This window comes from Heterocephalus glaber, unplaced genomic scaffold (genome assembly GCF_053883595.1).
Source record: "Heterocephalus glaber isolate CG9 unplaced genomic scaffold, H.glaber_assembly_v1.0 deba00001610, whole genome shotgun sequence".
Lineage (NCBI taxonomy): Eukaryota > Metazoa > Chordata > Mammalia > Rodentia > Bathyergidae > Heterocephalus > Heterocephalus glaber.
In genome coordinates, this window is record NW_028258381.1 from 12,884,979 (window position 1) to 12,902,786 (window position 17,808).

At 45.0% G+C, this 17,808-nt stretch overlaps 1 protein-coding gene across 1 annotated transcript in view; it reads right to left on the reverse strand.

Annotated features, from left to right (window-relative positions):
• Positions 1-17,808, reverse strand: part of Abca13 (ATP binding cassette subfamily A member 13) — a 267,945-nt gene that overhangs the window by 123,189 nt on the left and 126,948 nt on the right. Inside the window, exons 22-25 of the mRNA XM_087196525.1 lie at positions 15,965-16,054; positions 10,570-10,639; positions 8,171-8,289; positions 5,813-5,900 (exon numbers count right to left, since the gene is read on the reverse strand). Coding sequence (XP_087052651.1) covers positions 5,813-5,900; positions 8,171-8,289; positions 10,570-10,639; positions 15,965-16,054 — 367 coding nt within the window. The remainder of the gene's footprint in view (positions 1-5,812; positions 5,901-8,170; positions 8,290-10,569; positions 10,640-15,964; positions 16,055-17,808) is intronic.

Below are 17,808 nucleotides of genomic sequence, written 5' to 3' on the forward strand. Positions count from 1 at the left end.
GTTATTTCTCAAAATAAAGCGAATTGGACATTTGTTGAGTGTGGAGAATAAAGCTGCATGCCTCTTAGTGAGGAGAAAGGTGAAGGAGGAATAAAAGAGAGACAGTGTTATTAAAGTTGGGATCAAACCATCGATGCCTACATTGGGAAATATCCGTATTTTAATGAAAAATAGATGCTCAGTCTGGGAGCTGGTAGATGTCCTCAAGAAATACAGAGAACCAACTGGAGCGGCAAGTCTTCATTCAGCCCACTGAAGCACTCACTTCCCTACATAATGCTGTCTTTTGCAAAAAAAAATCCACTTGCAAAAGCTAATGTTGCCCCAGAAAGTGTACCTCCTTCAAGTTCTCACTGAGCTTCATGCAAAGTGTAAACCAGACCTGAAGTCCCTGGTGTCACCACATCCTGCTATGACCAACATTCTTCATCCAGGATCCAGCTGCAGCAGCTATTACGTCCCTGGGATGGCTAAGAAATAAAATATGCTAGGGTGCTTTAAAAACCAAACCAAAACACTGCTGAACAAGACAGGGTACTCCACCTCCTTCTCGGCCCCCTTCGTTCAGCAACTCAGAAGACAGACCTGACCCCTCCAAGTCTCTGACACCCTCTCGAGTATTCTAACTGCATGGAGTGGCCATTTCAAATCCTCCTTTAAGCTCCCAGGAGAAGGAAGGCAGTTTGAGCTGTGCATGAGAGTTCAAGGCTGTGCCTGCACAGAGTGGGACTAGGGAACCCCACACCCCCAAAGATAGCAGCCAGTCTAAAGCAGCTGAAACCCACAGCCCTGAACTGAGCATGCTCACACCAGTCAGGAGCAGGCCTGGCTGCCTCCCCAAGGCAAAGGCAGAGGCAACTGATACAGTAAGAGCACTAAGAGGGTGTGTTACTGTAACAAAAACTGGAAAGAGGAGTCACTGCTTTTAAGGTCAGCAAGTAGGCAACACAAAGACACTGGTGAATTTAGAAGTAGTTGATAAAATCTGTAGGAATGCTAAGAAAAAAATGTCAAGAAATCTGCTGTAGGTAACTGATAACCTGGTGACACATACTATACAGCATTACAGTATTTGGTAAAACTGTCAACTTTGAAGGTAGAACTTGTGCCCAATAAACCTGAGTGGGAGATTTCTAGGCAAAACGTCAAGACAGATTCAGAACATGCTCCAGGGCATGGCTCTGAGAACCTTGTTGAGATCACTGAAAGAATCATGGTGCCAAGGGATGTTCTAGGGGTCAAAAGGGACCAGAGCTTACGGGGCATTGCTCGCTGCTACCTGACATTACCCAAATCCCAATGTTTAACGTTAGGGAGAGTAGCCTGTACCCACGAGCACCGTGAACGTAGCTTGTAGACCTGAGTTACAGAAATAGCCTCAAATGCTCTGTAGGGAACTCGACCAAGAAGCCAGAACTGGCTGGGCTCAATGCAGAAGGTAAATAGAGTCCAGCTTCCTATGGGCAAGCTGAGAACCTCCTCTTCACACAAACCCGTGAAGGGTCATGGGACAGGAAGCACATGGCTGGGAGTAGAGTCAAGGGACTTTTCGGGTGATGAGCTGGTGACACTGCCTGGGAGCAGCACCAGGCCCCAGCTATGGAGTACCCCACCCCCACAGCAGGGCAGCAGGCCCACGGTTAGCACCGCCCCCAGAAGCCTGACCACGCTTACACACTGCTGAGGACCTTGACTGCTTGCTGCTCAGCACTATTGAGGCAACGCATGATTAGCTCCAGGGTTCAAGGAGACAGCTTGACAGGTTCTCCAGCCCCTTTCCAGTGGTTCTATAATGCATTTAAGTAAACAAGTCACACTTTATGATGATCTTAAAATTAGCATTTATGGTTTCGCCACATTCAGAGAAAGGGCTTTTCTTTTTTTTTTCTTTTTCTTCCAATGAGCAGTCTTCTAAAGCTGCATTGGGTTCTGAAAAGAACTCATGGGAATAGCAAAAGCAATTCTAGGTAACAGAGACATGGCAGGGGTATTACAACCCCCAACTTGAAACTATACTGCAAAGCTACTGTGATAAAAACAGCATGGTACAGGCAAAGAAACAGACCTGAGAACCATTGGAATGGATTAGAAGATGCAGAAACAACTCCAGACACATTCAGCCACCTCATTTTTAACAAAGGAGCCAAACACCCTCACTGGAGGAAAGATAGCCTCTTTAATAAATGGTGCTGGAGAAATTAGGTTTCAACTTCCCAAAGACTAAAACTAAACCTGTATCTCTCACCATGCACTAAAACTAAAATCGAAATGGATTAAAGATCTAAATATTAAAACAGAAATGCTGAACCGGCTGGAACAAAGGCTAGGTCGAACTCTTGAAGACATTGGGGTCGGAAAAGACTTTATGGAAAAAAACAAAAAAAAGGAAAAGACTTTATGAACAAAAGTTGTTCATAAAGTTGCCCATGAACTAGCACAATCAACAAGTGAAATCTCTTCTTACTAAAAAGCTTCTGCACACCAAGAGAAACCACCAGCAGTGTGAAGAGACCACCCACAATGTGGGAAAAAATTTTCACCAGTGGTCCCTCAGACAAAGGTCTACTATCTCAAATCTACAAAGAACTTAAAAAAATCAGACCTCCCAAATTTAAAGACCCAATCCAAAAATGGGCATCTGAAATGAACAGACATTTCTCAGACAAAGAAGTAGAAATAGCAAATAAACATGAAAAAATGTTCAACATCACTGGTCATTCCAGAGATGCAAATGAAAACAACGCTGAGATTCCACCTCACTCCAGAAAGAATGGCTGCTATCATGAAATCAACCAATAACAAATGCTGGTGGGGCTGTGGGGAAAGAGGAACCCTGCTCCATGGCTGGTGGGAGTGTAGACTGGTGCAACCACTGTGGAAGTCAGTATGGAGATACCTCAAAGAACTAGGACTGGAAGTCCCATTTGACCCAGCTATTCCCCTGCTGGGTATCTTCCCTAAAGAATCAAAAGAATCACCACAGTGATATATGTGCACCCATGTTCATAGCAGCACAGTTTGTAATAGCTAAAACTTGGAAACAGCCCAAATGCCCATCAAGTGGAGACTGGATCAAGAAAATGTGTTTTTTTAATAAAATGGAGTACTACTCAGCCATCAAAAATGAGAAATTAGAGAAATTTATTGCTAAATGGATGCACATTGAGGTGATACTCTTAAGTGAAATGTACAGGACACACACATGTAAATACTGAATAGTCTCTCTAGTGTGAGAAACTGAAAGTATAAATAAGGACTAAAAGGTACAATAGATAATGTGAAATAGGAAGAAAAGGGGCAAAAGGGAAGGGGAAGTGGGAGGGGTAGGTGAAAGGAAAGAAGGGAATGGAATTAATATGAGAAAATGAAAAAAGGAAACAAAGTCTTTGTAAATAGGGAGGGATGGAGGGGTTGAAGGGAGGGCAGGGGAAGGGAGAAAAAACAAGAACCAATAGAGATTATGTAAAGGTGCAAATTTCCAATAATGAATGACATTATATTGAATACCTAAAATGTACCAATAAAAGGATATACAAAAAAATTTAGATATTAAAGAAAAAAAAAGAAGTCATGGGATTTCTTCCCCCGATGGCCTACAAGTCAGAAAGTGATAAAGGCCAGCAAGTGAAACAAGAAGTTAATCTCCTTTTGGACCACACTGTGCCACCTGGAAACTCACCTGTTGTCTCAGGAGTCGCAGAAAAGTTCCTACATAGCAGCAAGAGAAGAAACCACTTAGGGGGTACTCCTCGGGGGCGAGGTTCCAGGGAACACAATGTCCAGGGGGAGCGTGTTTAGAGTGGGACTCTTTATGCGAAGCACACACGTTCTAAAGGGTGTTTTGATTAAATAAGCTAAACACTCAAGATGTGAGTAAAATAACTCAAGGAGAGATTGCACAAGAGACATTTTACAGTATAATGAATCATACATTATGCATATTCATGTGCAAATTTCCCATTTTTTCCTGCAAAAGGACTATGGAAATTCTACCACGGATGCCATGTGAATATAGCCTGCAGGCAGAAAGGAAAGGCGGGTCATTAATTACTGAAAGGTTAATGCAATCATCTGGGACATCAGCCACCAGCAGCCGCCCGGGGTCAGACAGCGGACTGTTCACACCTCGCTGTGGGCTCCTCAGAGCCCTAGGAAGGGCCTCACTGCCCACAGGGCCACATGCACCTCGTTTGCAGGCCTGTGCCTTGCAAAAAACACACCAGACACCAGGGAAACTCCAGAAACCACCGCTCAGACTCATCCGGTTCAGTGCAGAAGAACAATCTAAACACAGGCAAGGGCACGGGTGTCTGTCCCACCTCCTCCCTGAACAAAGAGCCCAACCCAGGCGGCAGATGTCTTAGAGCAAAGGCACAGCCATCTGCTGTAGGTAAGAAGGGTTTGCGTGTGGCTAGATTAAAAAGTCAAAGTGTGCTTCAAGGAAATCGACAGATGCCTTCTGCACATGAGGAATGTTTTCATAACGGAGCACAGAATGCTCCAGTGTGTGAGGCAAATACACCTTGGGTGGTTTTTCTACCAAGTTCTGAACGATGATAGTTTCATGTTGAGCTATAAGTCTTCTGGTTACTTTGAAAGGAAGAGCAATTCAAACAGACCTCAGCTGAAGAAGGGATTTCTAAGCATCCACGCTGTGACTCAGATTTTTCTACCAGGATTAAATTGTGAAGTGTGACTGGGAAGGTTTTCATCAGGGATTACATGGAGAAGGGCCTGCTAAGAACCTTTATGCACTGAGTAAACCTCCTCGAGCAGGGTCCTTGTGCAGCTGAGCTTCCCAAGCCCAGCTGAGCCGTGAGCAGACAGGGCTCCCTGGGCCCCAGAGATGCCCCTGTGTCATGAGCTCTTGGTGAGCTTGGGCACAGATCCAACACCCACAGGCTAAGGAAAGAAAGGTGTGGTCACTCCACACTGACGTGCTAAGCCAACCTCATGTCCATCCTCTCTCCCTGGACTTACCTCGTTCTCACCAGTGTGTGCTCCCAGCAACACCACACTAGTTCCCCAATGGTGAGAACCGAAGCTTGGATTCTTCCATCTTTCCCATCTGCTGACTTCAGTCCCTGCATCCCAGCCCCTCCCACCTCCCTCAGCAATGCCATTAGGAAATGTCCTAATTCGTGACAGCCTGCTGGGGCCCCTAAGACTGGTCCTGTGTTATTGCCACTATCTTTGTTTCAGTGGTGTCCACCCAGCCTCTTTTAAGATAAGGAATTCAAGTTTGTGTACAAAAAAAATTCCTTGGCCACTAGGGATAAGAGTGACATTTCTAGTTAATGCAACTATGGGTGTGTTTAACAAGAGATGATCTTCTCATTAGTTTTAGAGCTTGTTGGTGAAGTCCTGTTCTGACAAAAAGCAGTTGTCTATTTGTTCATTTCTAAACCATCGAAAGGAAAACAATTCATTTTCTCTTTCAAGGGAATGTTTACATACAGGCATCCACAACACTCAGTAACAAGCACAGGGATTTGATTTGATCCCTTCCTTCAACTCTGTGCTCAAAATGTATTTGGATTCCTTGTGGTTACTGTTGTTACTAAAGACAGAAAGAACCCAAGGCCTTCCACTGAGTGACATCCCAGGCTTTTTCTTTTGAGACAGGGTCTCACTAAGTCACTAAGCTGCCAAGTCACCCAGGATGGGCTCAAATTTGCCATCCTCCTGCCTCAGCCTCTCAGAGTGCTGAGACTACAGACTACAGTGTGCCACTGTGCTTAGCTTATATTGGGATGTTTAGTTGCTCTGGATATTTTCCAAAACAGGGAGAAAAGGTAAAGAACACTATTACCTTTGCCAGAGTTCTTGGTTTTGAAGTGTTTGCATTCATGTCTTGAACTTCACTGGGGACCCGCACTCCAAAAGACCAACCTCCGAGGCTGTTGACAGTAAACACAGCATCAGTGCTCCGGCTGGGGTGGGGGAGGAGACACGGCTACCCAGGGGACATGCACCCACCATGCAAAGAGGTCAGAGTGGTCACACGGTTCTCTTTCTGGTCTGGGGCATGACCACACCGGCCAAGGCATTGGCAGCCCCCAGGCAGGTACTGCTTATGAAGAAAGACCAAGAAGAGCCGGTCACATGGGAGCATGTGCGTCTCAGCATGAATACTTTGCTGGGTGATGCATGTCACCTGAGGTCGTGGTGGTGACCCAGCCCCCGGCTGCAGTTCAGGTCATCCTCCTGGGAGTCTACACAGGACGGACGACTAGGGCCTGTTCATCGCCTCCTCTGCTCCCTTCTCCCCCGACTCATGCAGCTCCTGAGCCCAGGAGGCACCAGAGGATGAGAGGCGGGTAAGATCCTCCTGCTCTTTGGGATCCTCCCGCACCTGCATGCCATCCCTTCTATCAGCCACCACATGGGTCAGCCCCGTGCTTGCGAGCTCATCTTCCAGGCAGCTCTGAGACTTGCTCCTTGGTGCGAATGGTGTCTTTTATCTCCGTAGCTTCCTGGGCTCTATGATACCTGGCTTCCCAAACAGCTGACATTAGACATCAGGTGCATATGAAGCTGTCTTTCCCAGTCTCTGGGTACAAAGAGATTGAAGAACTATCTCGTACCCCAAACTCACTGGAAAAACTGAGACCCAGGAATAGGGATGTTACGTCCCCAACAGGCTCACAGGAATTCATTCATTCATTCATTCAACAGATGTGGGCTGAGAACCAATCATGGCACTGTGCAACATGCATTTCCAAGCAAGATGGTGACCTCTGAGACGCACTTTCTGATACGCCAGAGCCGGCTCCATGTTCTGCATACACAAGTTCCTAGCTTTGAAAAACTAACCGTCAGGGTCAGGGACGGAAACCAGAGAGCCGAGGAGATGGCAGCAAAGAGCTACAGGCAAACCAAGCAGGGACAGCCAGGTCGGTGTCTGAGGGACGGTGACTCGCTGGCCTGCATGGAGATCCCAGGCTTCCTGCATGGCCCAGGTGCCTGTGCATGAGGCAATGCATGGCATGCGGGGAGCTGGAAAAACTCAACAGTGTGGCAAGTGTCATGTAGATGCACCCTTGGGCTGAAGGAAAAACCTTTCCCAGAAGTCGCCTCAGAGGAATTTTAAGACAGGAGCTGCACGGGAATTTCACTGAGACTGTTACTTCATTATGCAGCCAACGCATCTGCTCCCAGTCCCAAAGGCAGCAAAATCACTGCAGGCCCCTGCCTTGGCCACTGACGGAATCTCACTGAGAGATCCCCCAAGGCTTCAAGACTGGAGGTCCACGGAAAGGAACCTGACTAGGGCCTGGTGCACGCATGGCTCCAGGACTCTTACAAGCACAAGTGAGGCAGACTTTTGAGTTTTCAGGATCGTTAGCATTTGAAACAATGGCACCATCAGCGTCTGTATCTGTGCCTCCATATCTGTGGGTCCAACCCAGCAGGGATGAAAAACATTACAAAAAAATAGACTGTATCTGCCCTGGGTGTGTACAGACTACTTTTTGTCATGATTCTCTAAGTAACATGGAGCGACAACTATTTACATAGCATTTGCGTTGTATTAGATATGACAGCCATTGAGAGAAGATTTGAAGAACACAGGAAGTTGCATGTGAATCCCATGCAAACACCATGCCACTTTTTATTAGAACACATTTGCAGCCCATAATGCTTCCTTCCTTCTGTGGAGCTGGTGCATGTACATAACACATCTTCATTCCTTTCTCTCCCTACTCCCTTCATCTCTTGATCCTCTTTTTTGAGAAAGCTCTATCTCCCTACTTCCTATTATCTATCTTTCATTTTGTTCTTTATTTATAGGTTGGGCTTCTCATATAAGAGAAACCACGTGATTCTTAAGCTTATGTGTCAGATTTATTTCATTTAATATTACGGTTGCAAAGTGCATCCATTTGCCTATACATGACCATGTTTATCCTTTTTTACGGTAGAGTAGTACTCCATTGTGTGTAAATACCACATTTTCTTCATCCACTCATCTGTTGATGGACATACATACGGGCTACTTCCACGATTTAGCTATTGCATGGATAGATATGCTTGGATCACTGTAGCATGTGTCTTCATCCCTTTCAGAAAGATATCCAGGGGGGTCCCAGAACCCATACCTATAGATACTCAGGGATGACTGTAACTCAAAGACCACAGAAAAGACCCACAGGAGTTCTGAACTCACCTTGGTTTTTCCGAAGGCACCAGTAAGTCCTGCTCCACCGGGAATTCAGAGAGATTAAACAGGGTGTGGCCCAGGTGGTTGGTCAGGTAAGGAGCCCCAGCACTTCTGTTTGGACACTGCTGTCATTGTTTCCAAAGAGATAAGAGAGAAACTTTCATAACTCACACACTGGCTTTCTGACATTGCTTTAAACTAAGCATGATTTTCCCTAGCTTTCAATTTTTAATAAACTAGCATCAGTCTTTTTACGCGTTCTGATTTCTGAAATCTCTTTAAGAGTCTCCTACATCTGAGGATTGTGTGGGAATTCCACAGTGACCCCAGCACTCAGTTATATCTGAGGACTTCAAATCCTTTTCGGTGCGTAGTTCGGGCAGATGTGTAAGAACTAGAAAAGGGAAAAATGTTTTCACTGGGGAGATCTTGGGTTTGATAAAGCTGAAAGGGAGACAGAGGCACCCAGGGGAAGAAGATAAGCAAGAGCATTCACAAGCGTGAGTTCCTCTCAGAGGTGTCTCAAGTGGGACTCACACCCCTCCCTGAGGCTCGGGACAGTGGCCGCTCGGGGTCTGACAGGAAATGAGCGCCAAGCAAGGGAGGAGGTGGCAGCCACCCCTGGAGCCTGCAGAGGGCCACGTGTGCCACAGAGCAGTGTACACTCGATGGGTTCACCTCCATTTCGGCCAGAACAAGGAAGAAGACACTCTACAGAAAAATAGAACGCTTGGGCCCTGCGCCTTCCCTTTCAGCTCTGGAAGTGCCTGCTTTCATCTGCAAAAGCAAAATAAAAACAGCCTGATCTAATGCATGTGTTTGCTGTTAGATTCAGAAACACATTTTTTTAAAGTTTAGGAAAGGAAGAAGGTTATACAGGTTGAAGACATCACTTCTAGGCTCCTGCTAGACAGGCCTCAGGGAAGAGATGCAAAGGAACAATCCTTGTTGTCAATTAGAGCTCAGCCAAAGGGGAAAAAGTCAAACTGAAAGAAGCAGAGTCAAATTGTTGTTGCCAGAGGCAGGGGCAGTGAGGACAGGGCATTGGAGAGACATTGGTCAAAGTACACAAATCATCAGTCAAATGGGGGAAATAAGATTCAGAGAGCGAGTGTGGGATGTGTGGTGACTAAACTTGAAAACAATGTATCATATATTTCCACACTGTTAAGAGAATAAGTTTCAGTTGTTCTTGACACAAAAGCATGAGAAGGTAATAAATACACTGTGTGTGGAAGGCTACCTCTAGCTATTTAACCCATGCATTCTTTCTGGAAAAGTTGGATTTAGCCATTCTAAAATATATACATGGATTACAACTTCACAGTCTACACCACATATACATAATTTCTACTTGCCAACTAAAATAGACAGGTGGAGAAATGATTCAGCCAAACCCAAGTATCATGTGCACAGGTTAATATAACAGCCTTTAAAGCTTCTCTGCTCCTAGCATTTCTCCCTGTAATCCATCATATCACTGCATCAAGATATGTCTTTCTAAAACCCTATTTTTATTCTCCTTAGTCCTTTGCTTTACCCAGCATTTCTGAAACTTACTTGGCTATCGAATTTTTCATGTGAAATCTTTTATTCTTTCATACATATTACTGAAATCTCACAGTTCATGTGAGTTAGATGGGATTTAGGAACACAGACATAAACCATTTCGATATTTATTCATTTATCCCTAAATCACTGAAACCCAATCTAATCAAAATAGGCTTTGGTAGCTGGTAAACAAAAGCTCCTGGTATAACAGGATGCTTAAATCAACGCTGAAGAATAAAAATGCAGAAAAACATTACAGGCTTTATGAGTACACAGAAGAAGCAAAACAGAGAAAAACAAATAGTTGTGTCAAAAAAACCATCAGAGTGGAAGCAGCTTCAGGTAGAGCGGAGCCAAGTAGGTGCAGGCCAAGAAGACCCCCAGGAAGCCTGCCAGCCCCTCAGTTCCCAGCTCTTGGTGTGGTTCTGGGTTATCACTCTCCTGCATCCCCAACTTTGGTCTCAGAGAGGAAATCTAGCTCTCATAACTCAAATAAAAATCTGATGACCACCTGAAGGTCATCTTCCCTTGAAGTGTGAGGAAATGCTTCCCGTGGGGTGATTCCAGCTTATCATTAATGGAAGCCAACTAACCAGCTTAGTGATGGCCTGTAGGGGACACTAATGAGCAAGTGCAGGAGGCCAGGGGTGGGGTGGGGAGCAGAACCCAGCCCTGCATAAGTGACGTTCGCTTATGGGATGATGTGGGGAAATTTTTCCCAGCAGCAGCCAATCAAGTGAACCAAAAAGTCGTAGTGATTTGGAAAACAAAACTGAAGACTTTACAGTTGGAATAAACTCATCTTTTTCTCTTAAAGTTTTTATTTAAAAGATCAAAGCTGCTGCAGAACTCACCAGGCAGCCACACGAATCCTGGAATTCTGAGGGAGAAAAGGGATCCCTACGCCAACATGAAGACTTCATCCTAAAGAACAAAAGAGAGAGCTGGCATGGTCTTTCCATTCACAAAGCTATTTTGTTTGCATAAAAGCAAGTTGCAGTGTGGTGCGGGAGAACACAGCTCCCAAGACAATCACCTCCCACTGCCGCCGAGGCAGCGCTCTGACATTTGTTTTCGCAGTGTGAGCTGCTAATCTGATGACAGTGTTTTATTACAGCGCCAGTATTTCCATTATATGACAGGACCCTCGCGGCTTCCTGTGCGGAATGCCACCAGGGCTCCTGGCTTTCCTGAGGAGCCTAGGCTTGCTGGGGGGGCGAGGCCCGCAGGCTCCTGACCAGGCTCCAAGAAACCATTCATTAATGAACCTAGCTAATCCTTTTCTGAGCCTGACTCAGCCACTTCATTATCACGTAGAGAAAGACAATGAGTACATCTCCACTCCGGTGCAATCGAAGGTTAGGACAATGGTGCAGCAGCGGCTCAAAAGCCTTTCCTATTACAGAGTTTCCCTATAGCTGTCTATCCTTGGGGGCTCCGTACTTCCCAACATGCATAAATTTTTTTCCCAACATGCATAAATCAAAATTTACTTGAATAATGGTAATTATTCTTAATTACTCCAACTCTGGGAGAGAACAGAGGAAACTAACCTTTCTTTACTGGATTGTAGGCACCAGCTAGACACTAAATCCTCTTCCCTGCCCTGGCTTTTAGAACAAGGAGCAGAGCTCTGAGCGGTTCAGCAGCTGGCCTAAGGCCACACAGCCAGCGAAGGTCAGGCCCCCTGGGCTCCAAGCTCACACTGGTGGTCCAGGTGTGCGGCTGCAGGGCCAGGCCGCCAGTACCACATCAACTTGGACAAGAGTGGCTCAGCGGGAGGAAACTGGCCATTCTTGTTAACCAGGTTAGGAGAGTACACTTCCCACGTAATCATTTGAAATATCAAAAAGTTGAAAGACTTCTCCAAGTACTACTTCCTTGGCCGCTCAGCCCCCACTCCAGACTTGAGTTTGAGCCTTAGAAGTTAGCGCGGAAATAACACCTAGGGGAATTACGTATTTAACTGCTCTGATGTACCCAACTACTGCCTTTTAGAAATGACTCCATTCATGGCTCTTAAGGTCTGCTTCACACGCACGCTCCAGATGATGCTGCAGACCCACTGCGGTGTGGATGTGTTTGTCCCCAAGAGGTTCGTGTGCAGGCAGCTTGGTCCCAGCATGGTGGCACAGGCAGACGGCCTGACCGTTAAGAGGTGAGGACTCGAAGGAGGGAACATGATGGGACTCCCGTTAGAGCCTGGGAGAGCAGCCTGCTGAGCTGAGCCTGGCCCCGGCTCCTCCTGCTTCCTGCCTTGCCATGTGATCTCCTCTACTGGCCACCACATGTGATGCCACTGGTCAGAGCCACACAGATGCCTGCGCCAGGCTTCTGAACCCCAGACCCTTAGGCTCAATAACCTCTTTTCTCTGTGGGGAGCAAAGCTGGGGGTGCTCAGTTATAGCACTGGAACACAGGCGGGCACAGCGAGCACACAACTGAGCGAACTGCTTCAGGGCAGTCCTCTGCTGCTCTTCCAAATGCTCATTGTTCTGGCCCCAGCTCCCCTTGAAAGAGTGAACATGCAGGTCCAGGAGAGCTCACATCATGAGCCATGACAGGTCTGACTGGTCCCCGTGTTCTGAGCCTCTCTTCTCTTCCAACAAGTTTTGTGTCCAAACACTCCCCATGACGCTGTGGTAGCATTTGTATGAGGGATGGGCAGATGGAACGGCAGGTGACCATCTAGAGGTTTCTGTGTCAGTTTCCTTCCGGAGTCTAGGAACAACGTAAATGCACTTTTCCACGTAGCAGAGCACGCCCCTGACGCAGTCCATAGGACACACGTGCCACGACACTGTTCTAGAACAGCTATTTCATGAACAAGGTCACTTGGTGCCCAGGGTTTGGAAATGCTGGGTTACACAGGCCTCTCTAATGTACGGTTATGTTTCTATCCAGGTGCCCTCAAAGCCTCACGTGCTCATAGGCAGGTTTTAGGGAGAAGACTGGATCAGGAAGACTGGTAGCAGGTGGACCTGGGTAGAAGAGGTGGTGGCTGGAGTGTGGCCTGGAAGAGTTCATTTCTTCCCCACTCTTCCCTTCTCTCCCTCCTGCTTCCCCGAAACCATTTGGTGAGCAGCTCTCCTCTGCTGTGCCCATGCACCACTCACCCTGCCTTGGAGCCAGGGGACCATGGACTGAAACTGAACCAAAATACATCTCTCCTCCTAAAATCGAGGGTGTCAGCTACTGTGTCCCACCAACAAGAAAGTGACTAAGACATAGATAGCCTAATGTGCACAGCAAGTCTTCAGACAGAGGCAGAGGTTGTGAGCACATCTTTTAAGAATGATGCTCTGCAAGGAAAACTTCCTGGAAGAGACCCAAAGCACCGAAGAGGTCACCCTGTGGGTGGAGAGCACTGCTCTGGGAATGCAGATGCCCACAGAGGCAGGGAGCTCTGGTAGGTGGCCTGGTCACACCGCAAGTGAGGGAGGAGGTGGGGTGGGATGGAAGCCCCCTGGTTCTGGAGGTGCATTCCCCACTCCGCTCTGTGATGCCAGAGGTGAGCACTCCAGGCTGGACCTCTGCTCCCCACCTTCAGGCACCTGTCAGCATCCCTCTAGGCTCCAAAGTCTCACCTCCCAGCATTCACCAGGCTGAGGAGCCTTAAATCGTCACAGGCACTGGGAATATTAGACAGCTGAGATCCTGCATTGCATTGCTGCAATCTAATCACAGCAATGTTTTTCTTAAATTATGAAAATAAATTTTACACATCTCCCTCAGTGGCTTTTTAGGCTTCATAGAAATAAAAGACCTAGGGCCGGGGATGTAGCTTTGTGGTTCTGCCACTTGCCTTGCAAGAGCAATGTCCTGAGTTCGATCCCTGGTACAAAAAAAAAACAAAGAAATAAAAGACCTGGTAAAGACTACTTTTTGTTCTGTATTAAAACACTAAGGATGGAAGTGGGGAGAGACCTTCTTGTCTCTGAACCAATAGGAGGAATCTGTCACTGAAGTGTCACACAAATGAGCCTCGTAGAGGAAATGACCGGAAGGGTGGGCTCTGGTCCCTGACTCCCCCTTCTTTCTCTGCTTCCACTTCCTGACCACCAAGATGTGAGCAGCTTTCCTCCTCCAGGCCCTTCCACTGCTTCCTGGGAGCTAGCCAACCACACACCGAATCCTCTGCAACGGTGAGCTAAAATAAACCTCTTCTCCTTTAAGCTCCAAGTGCCAAGTATTTTGTCCCAGTGATGAGGTGATCATCAATACACTGACTGAGAAAATGGGTACAAACAGTGACAAAAAAAGACCGAGTGAAGGGCAGACTGTGTGGGTTTCACAGCGCAGGACACAGGGCAGGGAGCCCACATAAGGCTGGTGATCAGGCTGGGCACAGGGAGAGAGCTCTGGGGAGAGCGGGAGGCAGGGAGTTCGGGGCCACTGCCGTGTGTTTTGAGCAACTAAAACCTAAGTAGGTCCAAGTAGAGTATTGCGTGTATTCTGGTGTCCTTGACACATGACTCCACCTTTTGTTGGTCCTTGTGAGGCACTAGATAAAAGAAATATTTGTCTTCTGCTAACTGGTCTTTTTTTAATCCAACAATGGGCCAAAGAGGGAGCCCCGGAGGTCCGAAGTTCTGTTTCAGCTCCTCAAACTGATGTGATTTACATCCTCCATGTCTCATTAGAAGAAGAGGGAAATCACATCATCACCACTGACGCCTTGGTTAAATGAATTACTTTGTTTTTCGAAAGAAGACTAAAGGGAAGCAACATAATGAATTATCTATTAATTCTTCCATACTGAGAACATTAATAGTTATTCAGTCTCAAACAAATTACCAGCATGACAAATGGGAAAAATATGTCACCACAAATTAGGAAACATATTGCCAATATTGCATCCTTGTCTGGATTTCTGTATTTATTACTTTAAAAAATACACTTCTATCATTCCATGTCCCATTACGGTTTTTTATCACTTGCCTCATTGGCTTTATCCAGAATTGTAAATTTCTTCAGACCGGGCCATATGTATTTTATTAATCTTGATGCCTAAAGCAGCATTTTATTTATAGTAGATCCTCAATAAATACAAGTTGAGCAAAATAGGAGCAAAAACCTATGCTAAAAGGCATGCTCTACCAGGGCTTCATAGAAAGATCATCTCTATATTATCATTTTCAAATTCAAGGATGATCACTTTCACAATTATTCACCACACACTGATGCACTGACCTTTCTTTTTTTAACACTTTAAAATTTTTAATTGAAACATAATAACCACACTTATTTGTCATGTGCGTTGTGATATCTTAATGCATGTACACATTGTATAATAATCAGATCAGGAAAATGATCACATACATCATTTGAAGTATGTATCATTTTTGTGTGCTGGAAAAAATCAAAATTCTTTAGACTAAGTACTTTGAAATATTCAATTAATTGTTAACCATGACAGCAGAAGTTACCCCTTCTCTTCAACTGCACCCTGTACCCATTCACCCTCTCTCCATCCATCTCTCCATGTATCCTGCTAACCCCCCAAGGCTTGGGTAACTACCCTACTACCTGCTTCAGTGATCTGGCATCCACCTTGATGACCATCAATTGATGGATTGATAAAGGAAATGTGGATAGATATATGCATGAAATAAATCAGGCACAGAAAGACAAATACCACATGTTCTCACTTATGTGTGTACTGACTTCTTAATTTAAAAGAACTGTAATCGTTATTCACACATGTACAAGGTTTCTTTAAAGTAATTAATGTAGAATTCATCCTTAGTCACTACTTCTTTTGTTTTTGCCCTAGGGCTGCGTGTCTGTCATTGTTTCTGCTGCATTGGGCAATGGAACCCAGTGCTTTCTCACTGAGCTGTATCCTCATCCTTTTATTTTCCATTTTGAGACAGGGTCTCCATAAGTCACTGTATTGAACTATGCTCAAATTTTTTATTTTCCTGCCTTAGCCTCCCAGAATGCTAGGATGACAGGCATGCACCAGCCAGCTCTGAGTTTTATGAAGCAAACTGAGTGATATTTTTTTTGCTATAACATAAAACGTGTCTGTGAAGGGTGGAAAGGGGCAATTTGACAGCTTATTTCCGGTGTTTTATATGATGATACCATTAGACAGACCCATTCAGTAACAGCCTACGTCAGGCTGACATTCATTTCATGGATGAAAGTTTGCAACACGAACTAACCATCACAGAGGGAGCCGCCCTCCCAGGCCACAGTTCACGGTTGGAGTCTTCACCACTGCATGGGGCACCTGATACTTACAGATCTGGGTTCGGATCAGCACAGGGAGGATCCTGATCTCCAAACTTCCGCAAGAGCACATGAGTGAGGTCCATGCCGGCGGTCCCACTGCTGTTTGTGTAAAGGAAACAAAGCAGAAAGGTCAAAACTTCCCAGAGAGGCCCAGGGCCAGAGTGGCACCTCACAGCATGTCCCAGTCCATGGGCTGGATCTACTAGCTGCTCGGATAAAGCAGATTTTCCACTGCTCTTGTGGTAAAGCCACGTGAGCAAGAACACAATCAAGACACTTCTTCAGAACACAGTTCTGTCACCACAAACATACATTTTCATATGTTCACATTCACAGTATATTATTTTTCTCATATTTTCACTTAATTTTATAACAACCATTTTTTTCACTTATTGCATGGATTTAAAACAAATTTTTAAAACTACATAATGTTATATTGTGTTAATATATTAAAGTCAACAAAACTATTCTCTAAATGTTGGAGCTCTGGTTTGGTCTGAATGTTAGACCTGTTAAACATCCCTGTGATAAAGAATCATTTTCTATCTTTTGGTTTCTATATTTCAAATGCATTTGCCTAGTAAGAAGCCTTCAACATGGACTCCTGAGTGGTGAAATACTCTTTGAGTTATGATATTTATCCTGCTAGCCTAAGTCTCAGAAGTCCATTAATAGCTCAAGCAGCATTACTAAATCCTGGGTCACCAACCCTGAAAGTTTTTACTGAATAGACCAAAAGCAACAAGAAATTCATGTAGCTTTGGGAGCAACTTAGAAACAAACACTGTATTCAATTTCACACATTAACTGTAAGAAACATCTTGGGTTGAGAAAATTAGAAGGAAAGATATTTAAAACCTCAAAACTGAACTGAATGAGAGAGGGGCTCATTTCAATCAATTTCTGAAATGCAATACTTATAAAATAATATAAATTTACTACTTTCTAGACTCGTGCTGTTTACAAAGTATTTCTGAGGGCACATTGTTAGGAACACTTATCCCAGATATAAAGAATGATGTATAATTAATATTATAGACGATTTGTATATAAATGGTGGCCTCAAGTCTTTTTGGAAAGAACCAGTATGAAAATTACCAATGTATATAACTGGTTTCTTATAAGGAACTTACACTATTCACCTCTTTTAAGAAATGTAAGGAACCTCTAAGTAATCTTCAATCACTGATCTTTCTATCTGATTTGCTTTTTGTGGGAAATGAGAGGCTGACCCCTATCTTTCCATACTGCTATTAACAATCAAATGTAGGGTGGTCTGAGTTGTGTGGAATTCCTGTACCCCATATCCTGCAACACAAGTACAGGGCGAGGGGAGAAAAAATGTCCTTAGTTTTGCAGAGACAAATGGTAGATTATCAATTTTCCCAATTTTCCCCATGAGCTCTGTAATATACCAATCTGACATTTTCTCTGCTTAAAATTTATCATCTGACCAGTTCTCCCACTTCTGGGTATGGATCCATGGGACATGAAGTCAGTCCAAGCAATATCTAGCTCCTGTACTGATTCTGGCTTCATTCATAAGAACTACGATAAGCAATCCATTGAGTGCCTATAAATGAATGGATAAAGGAATGTTAAGCCCCAGAGAAAAATGAAATGTTGTCATCTGCAACAACATGGGTGCAACAGGAGGACATTTTGTTAAGGGAAATAAGTCAGGTGAGAAAGACAGGTAGCGCATGTTCACTCTCATATGTAGAAGCTGCAAAAAGTCGATCTATATGTAGAACAGCGATTACTTGAGGTTGGAAAGGCTGTGGGGGAAAGGCTGGACATAAAGCGACCAGATCTGATGAATGCACACTGCAAACATATGCTGAAATGTCATG